Below are 15,246 nucleotides of genomic sequence, written 5' to 3'. Positions count from 1 at the left end.
AAGCTCAATTTTCTTTCCACCTGAAGTTACCAAAATAAAGGTACCACTTTTGGTACCATTGTAGACCACCACAATGCATCCCCCAATTCTTCCTCTTAATCCAAAACAGGATCTCATTTTTTTATCCTTCAAATTCCCCACAAGTGGGCCTTATTGGCACAGCGAAAACTTATAATAATAATATCATAATTGCTAAAACAAAACAAACAAAGCAATAAAATGATACACTACTAATCCCAATCCTAATCCTAACCCTACTAACCCTAATCCTAACCCTAACCCTACTAACCCTAACCCTACTAACCCTAACCCTAACCCTAACCCTAACCCTAAGCCTAACCCTAGTAACCCTAACCCTAAGCCCAAGGCTAACCCTACTAACCCTAACCCTACTAACCCTAACCCTACTAACCCTAAGCCTAACCCTACTAACCCTAACCCTACTAACCCTAAGCCTAAGCCTAACCCTAGTAACCCTAACCCTAAGCCTAAACCTAATCCTAACCCTAACCCTAGTAACCCTAACCCTAAGGCTAACCCCACTAAGCCTAACCCTACTAACCCTAAGCCTAAGCCTAACCCTAGTAACCCTAACCCTAAGCCTAAGCCTAATCCTAACCCTAACCCTAACCCTAGTAACCCTAACCCTAAGGCTAACCCCACTAAGCCTAACCCTACTAACCCTAAGCCTAACCCTACTAACCCTAACCCTACTAACCCCCCGTCACGCACACGTGTGCACAAACATGGCGCCCACCACCTATGAAACCTGCTCAACTCCTCCTACCAGCGTGTGGTGTGTGTGCCCCCCCCCCCCCCACCTTGATAATATGCACACTCAAACATGAAATTAGCCGTCACAGATGCTAACCAATGGCGGCAAAAACACAGCAACCATTCATTCATCCTGTTGTCTCTATCCGCGCCATCGCTCCTACTTCCTGTCATGACGTTTATCTGCACTATCTGGCAACCCGCTCCCGGAGGAGTTGGCCCCAGGCAAGGCGGGAGGGGACCCCTTTCATTTAAAGGGGGAAAACAATCAATTACCTGGCAACGGGTGGAGAAGAAGGAGGTCATTAGTTTGAATATCACATACGGTGGGGGCAGGGGGGGCTGGGGGGTGGGGGGTGGGGGGGCTGGGGGGTCGGGTTGTCGGTTTCGGAGCCGTCTCCCAGAAAAGCAAACCTTTAACGAGCGAGTGAAGAAAGTGTGGAGTGGGTGGGGGCGGGGCGGGGAGGGGAGGGGGGCGGGCAGATTGGAAAAACAACAAGGGGGCCTTTCAAAGTCTGCTGACATCATCAAAGTGAGACAGTGATGCAGGATTAAGGGGAATCCCCGTCTTATGGGTCACATTTTTTTCTCTCCCGCCATCACAGACACAAACACAACACAAGAGAAGCTTTACAACATACTCATATTTTTAAAAGACTTCACCCTACACAAACATTTTAGTGATGCATTTGAACGCACCACTTTTTGTTTGAACCGATACCAAAATAAACCTAAATTAACCTAGCATGTTCATGGAACGGGGGAGGGAAAAGCCACACATGCACGGGGAGAACATGCAAACTCCACACAGAGATGGCCGAGGGTGGAATCGAACTCGGGTCTCCTAGCTGTGAAGCCTGCACGCTAACCACTCATCCAGGCTTTTCCCTACCTTACGGTGGGAACACTGAGGTTTAATAAAAGTTTTGTGTTTGACTTTGGTCCGCCATGACATGTCCAACGTGTGAAAAAAGGTTCTCCTCTCATTCTGTGTGGAAGTGGTTTTTGCTTCTTTGTCCTTCTTTACCCCTCTCTGTTTGAAAATCTTTCTTAAAGTCAGAATTAAAGGCTAACTAGTTAGCTTGATAGCATGCTGTGTTTATAGAGGCTGCCGCCTCCTGCCGCCTGCAGTGATCCCATAGCCTGCGGCTAACGGTTGAGCGATGCTTGTAAAGTTTGCACATTTCCCCACTGAGGGACGAATAAAGGCATATCTTATCTTAAAGCAAAAAATGGGCATGAAAATGTGACTATAGGGGTGTTATTTTATGTTTAGAGGGCTCTAATAATGCTATCAATTGTATTTAGAAAATCATACAGGAACTAGGAAAGCATCCCATTTATTAATACGGAATTCTACCATGCGGAAATTCACTTATGGTGGTCGGGTTTGGATCCGCTACAACCAGATGTGGAAGGTGGAAGGTCATCTTTTCAGAGTTCATCCAAAAGTAAATAGAAATAATCCGTTCCAGTGTCAAAATATCACCCTTGGGAAGCATTGAGTGAATGGAAAGGCAGTGGTTTTAAGTGTAAAAATAAGTGAAACGCTGCTCATGCTCAGATGTCATACAAGCGTAGAAGGTGTACAAGTGAAAAAAGAAGTTCACCCCTGTGAGCATTGAGGTAATAAAGCATCACGGTCAAATGTGAATCATTAGCATGTAAATTAGCATAACGATGCCATGTCATAGCCACAACACGTCGCCATGACAACACAACATCCGTCAAAGGAGCACTGACCCTGGATGCATTGCAGCGATCCGTCCTCGGCTCGGATGGTGAACGTCTCCCCCGGGTTGACCTGCACCAGGATCACCTGCGTCCAAACAGAGGAGACAAGTTTAGGAGACGCGCTCTTGCATCATCACGCTTCCCGTAGGACCAACCACATGACAAGCACACGCGCTCAACGTGTCGCCGCCGCGCAGGGGAGCGTCTTACCGTCATGGCGTCCGCATGCAGATGGTTGAGTGCGTACACGTGGCTGGAGATGTGGAACAGGTGACCCTCCATTGCACACGTGCACACACACGCACACGCACGCACGCACGCACGCACGCCGTCTAAGCGCTACAGGTGTGCCATCGGAAAACCTTCATATCCTGTCTTTGGAGTCCGCGTGCTCTCCCGTCTCGGGTCTTAAGCTGCGCCTCTCTCTTACGCGCACACACACACACACACACGCACACACACACGCACACACGCACACACACACACACACACACACACACACACACACACACACACACACACACACACACTTCCTGCTCTGTCTGCTGCTGCAGCGGCTGCTGTTGTTGTTGCCATGGGAACCACAGCATAGTACAGGGTGACCCGTGTTTCGCCAGGAGAAAACCCCTCCATCAGACCATGTGGGCGGGGCCGACGCCGAGTGTGTGCGCTTCGTTTTCTGTTCGTGTGGCGCAACGTTTGACGAATCTTTATCAATGTTTGACATTTTTGTCTCTAGGGGGACATCTTTGTCTCTGGGGGGACATCTTTGTCTCTGTGGGGGACATCTTTGTCTCTGTGGGGGACATCTTTGTCTCTGTGGGGGACATCTTTGTCTCTGTGGAAGACATCTTTGTCTCTGTGGAAGACATCTTTGTCTCTGGGGGACATCTTTGTCTCAGTGGGGACATGTTTATCTCTGTGGGGGACATCTTTGTCTCTGGGGGGACATCTTTGTCTCTGTGGGGGACATCTTTGTCTCTGGGGGACATCTTTGTCTCAGTGGGGACATGTTTATCTCTGTGGGGGACATCTTTGTCTCTGGGGGGACATCTTTGTCTCTGTGGGGGACATCTTTGTCTCTGGGGGGACATCTTTGTCTCAGTGGGGACATCTTTGTCTCAGTGGGGACATCTGTCTCAGTGGGGACATCTTTGTCTCAGTGGAGGACATCTTTGTCTCAGTGGGGACATCTTTGTCTCTGTGGAGGACATCTTTGTCTCTGGGGGGACATTTTAGTCTCAGTGGGGGACATCTTTGTCTCAGTGGGGACATCTTTGTCTCTGGGGGGACATCTTTGTCTCTGTGGGGGACATCTTTGTCTCTGTGGGGGACATCTTTGTCTCAGTGGGGACATCTTTGTCTCAGTGGGGACATCTTTGTCTCTGTGGAGGACATCTTTGTCTCTGTGGGGACATCTTTGTCTCTGTGGAGGACATCTTTGTCTCTGGGGGGACATCTTTGTCTCTGTGGGGGACATCTTTGTCTCTGTGGGGGACATCTTTGTCTCAGTGGGGACATCTTTGTCTCAGTGGGGACATCTTTGTCTCTGTGGAGGACATCTTTGTCTCAGTGGGGACATCTTTGTCTCTGTGGAGGACATCTTTGTCTCTGGGGGGACATTTTAGTCTCAGTGGGGGACATCTTTGTCTCAGTGGGGAACATCTTTGTCTCTGGGGGGACATCTTTGTCTCTGGGGGGACATCTTTGTCTCTGTGGGGGACATCTTTGTCTCTGTAGGGGACATCTTTGTCTCTGTGGAGGACATCTTTGTCTCTGGGGGGACATTTTAGTCTCAGTGGGGGACATCTTTGTCTCAGTGGGGAACATCTTTGTCTCTGGGGGACATCTTTGTCTCTGTGGGGGACATCTTTGTCTCTGTAGGGGACATCTTTGTCTCTGTGGGGGACATCTTTGTCTCTGTGGAAGACATCTTTGTCTCTGTAGGGGACATCTTTGTCTCTGAAGGGGACATCTTTGTCTCTGTGGGGGACATCTTTGTCTCTGTGGGGGACATCTTTGTCTCTGAAGGGGACATTTTTGTCTCAGTGGGGACATTTTGCTGCTCCATGCAAGGAAAATGCTAGGAAAGTAGTAACCTTTGTGCATATTGTTATTGTTTTATGTTGGAGTCGCATGCCTTTCGTCATCTCACGTGGAGATGGAGGACATTTGTCTCTGTGGGGACATGTTTGTCTCTGTGGGGACATGTTTGTCTCTGTGGGGACATCTTTGTGTCTGTGGGGACATTTCTTGCAGGTCCACACAATAAAAATGCAAGGATGCGCTCCTTTTCTACTCCTACACTGATTGTTATTGTATGTTCATGAAGTCCAACCTTTGACAAGCCATCTGTACTGTGAGGACATATGTCTCTACGAGACATTTTTTTTCTTTGTGGGACATTTTTGACATGTCCTCACAAGAAAAATGCTATGAAACGAGCTCCTTCTGTGCATATTGATATAGTTGGACGTTTGGGTCGCATACATTTTGCATCCCACCTTAATTTGGAGGACATTTGTCTCCGTGGGGACAGTTTTCCTTTGTGGGGACATTATTGGCAAGAAAACTGCAAGGATGTGCTCCTTTGATACTACTACATATTTTGTTTTCTGTGTTCATGTGGTCCCACTTTTGACATGCCATCGTCACTGTGAGGACATATGTCTCCGTGGGGACATCTTTTCCTTGTGAGGACTTTTTGGCTGGTCCATGCAAGAAAAATGGGAGGAAAGTGTCTCCTTCTGCACCTATTCATATTTTCCTATGCTTGCCTTTTGAGTCCATCTTTACTGTGCGGACATCAGTCTTGGTGGGGACATTTTTTCCTGGTGGGGACATTTTGAAGACGGACAAAAACCGCTCGGATGAGCTGGGTTGACCCCATTAGACCGTGCGGCCATGCATGCGTGTGTGTTGCCACATCTGTTTGTAAAACATTCCGCAGAGTTCCTGTTGCGTAATAAGCTCATTAGTAACGCTCGCCTCAAAAAGTCCAACTCGAGATAAACGAGATGCAAAAAAAGTATTTCTGGAATCATCATGGAATCTTGCATCTGGGAGAGGGAATTGTCCTTCCTGGGTAAAGGATGCTTAGGGAGTGCAGACCTCCGCCAAGGCTCATTTGGGTCATGTGAGGAACTGATGATGCAATACATGACATGCATCCAACGGCCATCAGGTCGTACAATTAAATAGAATTATACCTCAAATATTTTAGGATAATATACTATTTTTTATATTCTTATTTCATTAAGAACAATAAAACATTTTTATTTAAAAACTGAGACATGCAACATGTGTTTTGGTTTTCACATTTTATTATAACGGTGCTTGGCTTCTTTATACACTTGCATTTCACATACACTATCTTTTAGTGCAGTGGTCTCAAACACGCGGCCCGCGGGCCAAATGTGGCCCGCAGGACACTACTTTGAGACCCCTGCCTTGATATGAAAGTTTAATGTTATTTGATATGGATGCTGTATGGTATCATGTACCCAGAAAAAATGATTACGTTTGATTCATGTTCATGTTAAAGGTTAAATAACTGTTAATAGTTATCCTCCCTATGTGTGTGGAAGTGGTAAGTTTTTGGCTATTTAAGTTGAAAGGAAATAACTTGAAGGCTACCGTTTAGGTGGCTAGCTCTCTAGTTTGCGAGTTAGCATGTGTCTCAAGACCCTGCAGTTGCGCAATATGTTGTAAATAAAAAGAGTATAAATGTGACTATAGTCGTGTTTTGTCATGTCTACAGGGCTCTAATAATGCTTTGTTCATTTTAATATGAAAAAAATCATTTGTCTACCCACCAACTATATGTGCTTTCTTAACTTTTTATTATTATTATTATTATTATATTTATTTATTACTGATTGATTGATTTTCTTTATTCTTGATTTATTTATTTTTCATCTTATTTTGTGTAGAAAAATAAAAAGTAAGATATTTGAGAACAGTGGAATGTTTTATCAGAACTTTTATTGTAGAAAATCAGAACCAAAGCACTGAAAAAGTTTGTATATTTTTCTGTTTTTAATAAATGCGTTTTTTTTTTTTTTTTTTTGAAAACCTGATGCGGCCCAGTCTCACCCAGACCCTAGCCCCAGTGGCCCCCAAGTAAATTGAGTTTGAGACCCCTGGTTTAGTGTGTATATTTTGTTTACGCCAACCGTTTGACTCTGGAACGTCTGAGTGTTTGTCGCCAGGTGAGCGCAGAAAACAAAAACAGACGGAAAGATGACAGACAAGCGAGCAGACTCAACACACACACACACACGCACACACACACAACACACGGTACAGACACGCATGAAGAGATAAATGTGTATAATCACGGGCCTCCATCTCTGGTTGCACACTAAGTTTAGGCCGTCTAACTGCTAGCATGCCGTAGCCAAAAACACGCCCTCGACGCCCCCACTGTGAGAGGAAGATACGGTACGTGCACATCCTCATCATCAGTCCTCCACGCAACGTGGCTGAGCCCGTGTGACGTTCAAGGTCTCGCCCCAATTCAACAATTGGAAATAGCCTTTTAAAGTGTTAGCCTTGACGCTGGAATGTAAACAGTTGAAATGTGCTTTTAGGAAGCCTGATTAGGAACACGCCCTTTAGCCTGTCTGCAGCTTTAATGCTAATGCATGCTAATGAGCTGTGTGTCTCCAAGAGGTGCTATTGTGTACTTTATCCACACTACTACACCTTTAGTATTAGATGCCGTATATTACATACAACTGTTAGCAACAGTAGCATAACTAGCATGTGATGATAAAGTGCTAACACTTTAGCATCTTTAAACATTAGCATTAGCATTTAAAAATTTTTAACAGCAACGCCCTGCGAGGTAAGCCTATTCCCTGAAGAAGAACAGGATCCAACGTGAGACTCCCACATCTGTAGCTTTATTTGGAGACGTGTAGCGAAGCCTTCGCATGGCTATGTGAGTTACAATGCTAACATTGCATCACATTTTAACAGCAACATCCTGCTGTTAGCCTACTAGCTTAAGAAAAACTAAATGACAAAACGTAAGCCTCCCACGTCTGTAACTGGGTGCATTTATTTTGAGATGTGTAGCGAAGCCTGCTCGTGGTTGTGTCATTACGGTGATAACATTACAGTTGTTTTCTTAATAGCGACGTCATGCTAGGTTAGAGTATTTACTGAAAAAAAAAACATGATCAAAGGCACCATTCCCATCTCTCAGGCTGCCTGATTTTATTTTGATGTGTAGCGAAGCCTTCATACAACTTCATAAGTTACAATGCTAACATTACAGACATATTTAAAGATATTTAAACTTATGGCTCCCATGGCATAGTTGGCCTTATTTTGAGATGTGTAGCGAAGCCTGCACACGGCTACGTGAGCGACGGCGCTAACATTACAGCCACATTTAAAAGGGACCTATTATGCTCATTCTGCGACCCTTGGTATCGAGTTGTGGACTCCTATAGAGCAGCTACACACAATAACCAGCACAGAAAGCTCTCTAGATCCTCCAGACTCTGCACCTATTCCGGCCGTATTTCTTTGGATTTTGTGCTTCCCTATAAAAAATGTCGGATTTGAACATACATCCCGAATCGGATCCGGAAGTAGAGACACGGCTACATGAGCTACTGTGCTAACATGCTACGTTGCCTAGTTGCTAATTTTGAAACGAGTTTATCTAGCTTGGGGGCAGAGGCTTTGTCATTCATGACATGATGAAAAACCGCAAGTTCTAAAGCCAGGGTTTGAGCACCGCTGAAACGAGGAGGAAAAGTGAGGGCGATGATGGACTTTTGGCACGTTTGGTGCTCATAAATATCCACCAGGGACACAAATGAATATGATCAAAAAGTCCATTCTGCATAAGTGTGGACATGCCAAGCACACGCAAGGCAGCCTAAGCAGCATTAAAAGCCGCTTGGCAAACAGGAAGCAGACACGCTGTGCAAATCTGGCCTTGAATTAAAGGCTGCACGCTTAAAAAAAAATCGAAATCAGCAGTAAGCGGCCTAAAAATACATTTGACAGAAATGCAAATAGAGCAGGATGTGACTCAGCGGTGACAGACTTTGTGATGCTTCCCATTAGCGGCGTTTGGAATGACACGCGGCACACGTCCAGTCCTTCTACTGCGCCTGGCAACACTCCCAACATCACTATTTTCTGGAGGGGGCATTTTTGATGGCGTCAGCATCTAAGCGTAGAAGTGGTTGTGTAACGCCACCCCTGACACGCCCATTTACCGAACACGGCAGGCTCACGGAAGCGCGTCTGTGCATGTCGTGCGGCCATTCATGCGGGCGGGATGAAAGAATGCGTCCTACCTGCTGCGCTGCGTCACCGTTAACCATGTGAGGCATGAGAGGGACCTCCCCGTTCAGGAGAGGGGGCGGAGCCAAGTCCAGTGGAATCTGGTCTGTCATCATCATTGTGACGTACATTCATGGAGAAATTCACTCAACTGTCCTACCTGGGAAAGTACAGAGACACATGAGTCATGGTGCATTCACATAAACACGCATGCACACGCACACGCACACGCACATAGTGTGGATTTCCCTTGTTGTCACACAAACCAAAGGTCAGCTTGTGGTTTCCTCGGACCAACCAAAGCTCCACCCACCGCCAGGTACTTCATTACATTTTTATATTGATTTTAATGATGTCATCATCAGTCAATAATTGATTAAGTAGACTCAAACACAGCAACATGTTGGTATCATGTTGGTGTAAAGCAGGGGTCTCAAACTCAATTTACTTGGGGGCCACTGGAGCTAGGGTCTGGGTGAGACTGGGCCGCATCAGGTTTTACAAAAAAAAAACAAAAAAAAAACGCATTTATTAAAAACAGAAAAATGAATAAACTTTGCTTTGGTTTCAATTTTCTACAATAAAAGCTCTGATAAAACATTCCACTGTTCTCAAATATCTTACTTTTTATTTTTCTACACAAAATAAGATGAAAAATAAATAAATCAAGAATAAAGAAAATCAATCAATCAGTAATAAATAAATATAATAATAATAATAATAAAAAGTTAAGAAAGCACATATAGTTGGTGGGTAGACAAATGATTTTTTTCATATTAAAATGAACAAAGCATTATTAGAGCCCTGTAGACATGACAAAACACGACTATAGTCACATTTATACTCTTTTTATTTACAACATATTGCGCAACTGCAGGGTCTTGAGACACATGCTAACTCGCAAACTAGACAGCTAGCCACCTAAACGGTAGCCTTCAAGTTATTTCCTTTCAACTTAAATAGCCAAAAACTTACCACTTCCACACGGATAGGGAGGATAACTATTAAGAGTTATTTAACCTTTAACATGAACATGAATCAAACGTAATCATTTTTTCTGGGTACATGATACCATACAGCATCCATATCAAACTAACATTAAACTTTCATATCAAGGCGGGGGCCTCAAAGTAGTGTCCTGCGGGCCACATTCGGCCCGCGGGCCGCGTGTTTGAGACCCCTGGTTAAAATCATCTGTAATGTTCCGTGCGTTCCGTTTATTTACAACATATTGCGCAACTGCAGGGTCTTGAGACACATGCTAACTCGCAAACTAGACAGCTAGCCACCTAAACGGTAGCCTTCGAGTTATTTCCTTTCAACTTAAATAGCCAAAAACTTACCACTTCCACACGCATAGGGAGGATAACTATTAACAGTTATTTAACCTTTAACATGAACATGAATCAAACGTAATCATTTTTTCTGGGTACATGATACCATACAGCATCCATATCAAATAACATTAAACTTTCATATCAAGGCGGGGGCCTCAAACTAGTGTCCTGCGAGCCACATTTGGCCCGCGGGCTGCATGTTTGAGACCCCTGGTGTAAAAGGAAAGTCGGGTGAATCCATTCAACATTTAGCATCCCAGCTAACATAGCACAATCCCGGCAGGAAGGGAAGGGACAACATAAACAACCAAAAGCGCTCACATGGAAAATTAGCAGCGCTAATTGGCTGAAGGTCAAGCGCAAACAGCGCCGAGGTGTCCAAGCTGTCACGAATGTGCACTCGCCGGACGTAACATTAGGCACACCTGCATCGGCTAAGGGCGAACGCGGGTCATCGCTGCTCTACTGTTGCAATTTCCCTGATGTTGTGGATTATTTTATTATTATTCTTTTAGTTTGGAGTCGTTTTGAATATTTCTACACGTCAAGATGATGTCTACGGTAAATGACTTGCCAGTGGAGCAATCACCAAATGACATGGGCGAACAACCGTGCCAAGGGTAATGCCATCTGGATTATTTGGAGCAGGGGTGTCCTAACCTTTCCCAGTGAGGCCACGTTTGGCTTTTCCACGTTTCTGGCCTAAAAACTGGAGTTAGAATTTAGTCTCCGGTTAAATAAATGTTTCAGATCATGAGGTGACGTGAACCCTGAAGTTTGGGGTGGCTCTCTGTGACATCACAGTGAATCTGGCTTCCTTATATGGGCATGCCCTGTCGGCCAGATACGCTCTAGGACCGCCCTGCCCACAGCTCCGCTTTGCTCTGTTTACAGGTTGCTAGCTATGGCTCCCAGGACATCTTCTACGAGGCAAGCTCAGGCAGGAGCGTTGAAGTTGGTGATTCCCAGCAAGGGAATGCACCTTTTGCCGCACTCTCGCCGCAAAAGGTGCATTCATGTCCACTACCGAGATTGTCTGGACTTAGCTAGCACTCTTTGAGTTCCTACAGTGTAAGTCAGGGATCTCCATCTCCATCTAGTAGCTCATCTAGGAGCTCCTAACCACTTTCCAATGAGCTCTCCAAACGGTTCCTTCCTTTATTATCAACTCCTATTCCCACAAAATTAGAAAGTGGGATTGGGCGGTAGTCCACAAGTCTTTGGGAAAGCTTGGGAATCTAACCCATCAGATCAGAGAAATGAAAACAGACAGAAATCCAAAGAATGGGTGCAGATAGTGGAAGATCTAGAATGCTTCCTGTGTGTTATTGTGTGTAGCTGCTCTATAGGAGTCCACACGCCATTAAAAAATGGCTGTAAAATGAGCATAAACTTTAATATTTCAACTTTATTGCCAAATCATAATTATGTCATATTTCCTCGTCATATCATGATGTTCTTCTTTCTTCTAATGTTTAGACTTTATATTTCTAAAACCACTGCCGATATTTCCATTTGTGTTGTTGTGTTTCTTTATTTAGTTTTGTCTTAAATGTTATATTAGTCTACCGTGGGGCCGATAAAAAAACACTTGTGTTCTGCAAATGGCTCCCGGGCTGCAATTTGCACACCCCTGTGTTTATGTACATTATAAAATGTGGCGCTGGTCTTTAAGAACCTGGAAGGACCAATCACATGACACAAGTCATTTTGTGACTCAACCATCGACACGGCGTCGTACCGTAGCCTCGCTCGCCTCGTCCAATGGCGCCAAAGGAAGGCTGGCGTGGCGAATCGGATGGAAACGTAGAGTACTGGTTCTTTGGAGCAAAACCCAAATATTACAAACAGAGACTCACATAAGATTGCACACACACACACACACACACACACGCACACACACACACACACACGAGTGTGTCACGATGCGTCTTTCACTTTCAGCCGCACATCCTCTCGCACGGACGAGGTGTTCAAGGGGGTTCGTAGATGACACAGCTGGACTTGCACCATCAACTCATTCACTCAACACACACACACACACACACACACACACAGCACCTTCTGGCAGCCATGTTGGCCCCGCCCCTGTCCTTCTGTTTTAATCATATGTTTTTGTTCTCCCTCAAACTCCTTGACTTCTCCATCTGAGCCCCGTTCCCAGCTCGGCCTGGCCATCCCATCCTACACGCACACGCACACGCACACACACACACACGCACACGTATGTGCAGCTTCCAGGACACATCGCAGACAGATGGGAACGCCACTCGCTACGCTGCCAGGAAAAAGAGAAGAGCGAGACGGAGGAGAGAGAAAGAAAGTCAAGAGGACTATTGGATGTACAATTATAAATATATATATATTATTATGAATATTATTAATGATACAGCGTATTTTTTTATGTATAAAATGTTTCTTCTTTGTAGTATTATTATATATTTAATTATATTTTTCTATAAAATATATAATATTTTTCAGAAAGTTATTCCTGTTTGTACTATTATATACATATTGTATTTATATAAAAAGTAAACATTATTATTATTATATGCCAAATTCATATAAACATATTATTTTACACTGCATATATATATATATAAAAATATGAAACTATTATTTTTTAATACTGTATTTATATATTTTTTATCAATATATATAAAATTATGATGATACATTTTATAAATTGTATTAAAGACTTCTATTCAAAAGTCACCTGGGCCGAAATTTTAGGACGTTACCATTTGTGGCATTACATAACATAATCAATAAAATAATCAATAATGAAATAATCCCAAAATGAACACTTTTGCATCACGTAGACACATGGAGTCATCTTCATGCATCATCTAGCACGTGAGGCCTGTTCTTGCAGAACCACAAAAGATGACTCTAACCATCAATATAATATATCATATTACCATAATATTAATATCAATTGCGAGACTTCAGCTCCACAAGAGCGTTTTGTGCTTTTTCTTTGGCTTATCCTTTGTGATGTCAGCATAGAAGTTGCCCACTAGTGATGGTGGACTCATTGCCATGTGTCCTGGCTGATCAGTACAATATGGCTTTTGATGTTGGCAATAAATCCATTGACCTCCCTCTTACGTCAGTGAGAGTGCTTTTGCTTTATTTTAGTTTTATTACGTAGCGGGCCATGTTGTTTTTAGGGATGTCTGATAACATCAACATGACCAGCTGATAAAAATAAGATATGAATCATATCAATATAGTCTGTTCCGCCGATATTAAGTCAGTCAATAACAAAGACGTATATGACGTATACATGATGTATATGACATGACGCCATCATGGCACGCCACAGAGCAGCAACGCTAGCTTGTTGCGTACGTGCATAGCAGATGGATGAAGGTGTCTCCACTCCCAGAGGAGATCAAATGTAAAAAAAGGTAGGACGACAATCACCTACTTGTGTCTTGGTTGTTAGCATGGAAAGGAAGTGACTTGTCTATCAGAAAGAACAGTCAGAACAGAAAGACAGAAAGTGTCTATCATGTCAAACGGAGCAAACACACACAATGAGGCCGTGGACTCCCGTATCCGTACAAGCGTGACTTCATAGCCGTGACTGACTCGGGCGGCCGTTCATCATTCACACGCACAATGTCTGCGCTTTGTCCGTCCTGGTGGACCACAATGAATATTCACAAGCAAGACGCCACATCAACACACCAGGCTAGCTAGCTAGCTAGCTAGCTAGCTAGACCTTCATGGGCTTGGAGCTGGCTGGTCAGGTGACCATGATTCAATACATCTAAGGAGCTTTGTCACAGTTCTTCCAGCATTTATGGAGAGTATTTATGTATGTAGAGCATTTATGTTGAGTATTTACGTAGAGTATTTATGTAGAGTATTTATGTAGAGTATTTATGTTGAGCATTTATGTTGAGCATTTATGTAGAGCATTTATGTAGAGTATTTATGTTGAGCATTTATGTTGAGCATTTATGTAGAGCATTTATGTAGAGTATTTATGTAGAGCATTTATGTAGAGCATTTATGTTGAGCATTTATGTTGAGCATTTATGTAGAGCATTTATGTAGAGTATTTATGTAGAATATTTATGTTGAGTATTTATGTTGAGCATTTATGTAGAGTATTTATGTAGAGTATTTATGTTGAGCATTTATGTTGAGCATTTATGTAGAGCATTTATGTAGAGTATTTATGTTGAGCATTTATGTAGAGCATTTATGTAGAGTATTTATGTAGAATATTTATGTTGAGTATTTATGTAGAATATTTATGTAGAGTATTTATGTAGAGCATTTATGTAGAGTATTTATGTTGAGCATTTATGTTGAGCATTTATGTAGAGCATTTATGTAGAGTATTTATGTAGAATATTTATGTTGAGTATTTATGTAGAATATTTATGTAGAGTATTTATGTAGAGCATTTATGTAGAGTATTTATGTTGAGCATTTATGTAGAGCATTTATGTTGAGTATTTATGTAGAGTATTTATGTAGAGTATTTATGTTGAGCATTTATGTAGAGTATTTATGTTGAGCATTTATGTAGAGTATTTATGTAGAGTATTTATGTTGAGCATTTATGTAGAGTATTTATGTAGAGTATTTATGTATGTAGAGTATTTATGTATGTAGAGTATTTATGTATGTAGAGTATTTATGTATGTAGAGTATTTATGTATGTAGAGTATTTATGTATGTAGAGTATTTATGTATGTAGAGTATTTATGTATGTAGAGTATTTATGTTGAGCATTTATGTAGAGCATTTATGTAGAGCATTTATGTATGTAGAGTATTTATGTTGAGTATTTATGTTGAGTATTTATGTTGAGCATTTATGTAGAGTATTTATGTAGAATATTTATGTTGAGTATTTATGTTGAGCATTTATGTAGAGTATTTATGTAGAATATTTATGTTGAGTATTTATGTTGAGCATTTATGTAGAGTATTTATGTATGTAGAATATTTATGTTGAGTATTTATGTAGAGTATTTATGTTGAGCATTTATGTAGAGTATTTATGTAGAATATTTATGTTGAGTATTTATGTTGAGCATTTATGTAGAGCATTTATGTATGTAGAGTAT

The 15,246-nt window shown here is 42.6% G+C and overlaps 1 protein-coding gene across 3 annotated transcripts in view; it reads right to left on the bottom strand.

Annotated features, from left to right (window-relative positions):
* Window positions 1-15,246, bottom strand: part of fndc3ba (fibronectin type III domain containing 3Ba) — an 82,604-nt gene that overhangs the window by 43,039 nt on the left and 24,319 nt on the right. For 2 of the 3 annotated variants that reach the window (XM_058057898.1, XM_058057897.1), the window contains exons 3-4: window positions 8,832-8,973; window positions 2,518-2,593 (exon numbers count right to left, since the gene is read on the bottom strand). In XM_058057898.1, coding sequence (XP_057913881.1) covers window positions 2,518-2,593; window positions 8,832-8,948 — 193 coding nt within the window. In that variant the 5' untranslated portion in view covers window positions 8,949-8,973. Of the gene's footprint in view, window positions 1-2,517; window positions 2,594-8,831; window positions 8,978-15,246 lie in introns of all 3 variants that reach the window. The other variant, XM_058057896.1, reaches the window with a different exon arrangement.

The sequence above is a fragment of the Doryrhamphus excisus genome, chromosome 19, assembly GCF_030265055.1.
Source record: "Doryrhamphus excisus isolate RoL2022-K1 chromosome 19, RoL_Dexc_1.0, whole genome shotgun sequence".
Taxonomy (NCBI): Eukaryota; Metazoa; Chordata; class Actinopteri; order Syngnathiformes; family Syngnathidae; genus Doryrhamphus; species Doryrhamphus excisus.
The sequence above is the reverse complement of the archived record's forward strand: the minus strand, read 5'-3'. Positions and strand labels throughout refer to the sequence as shown.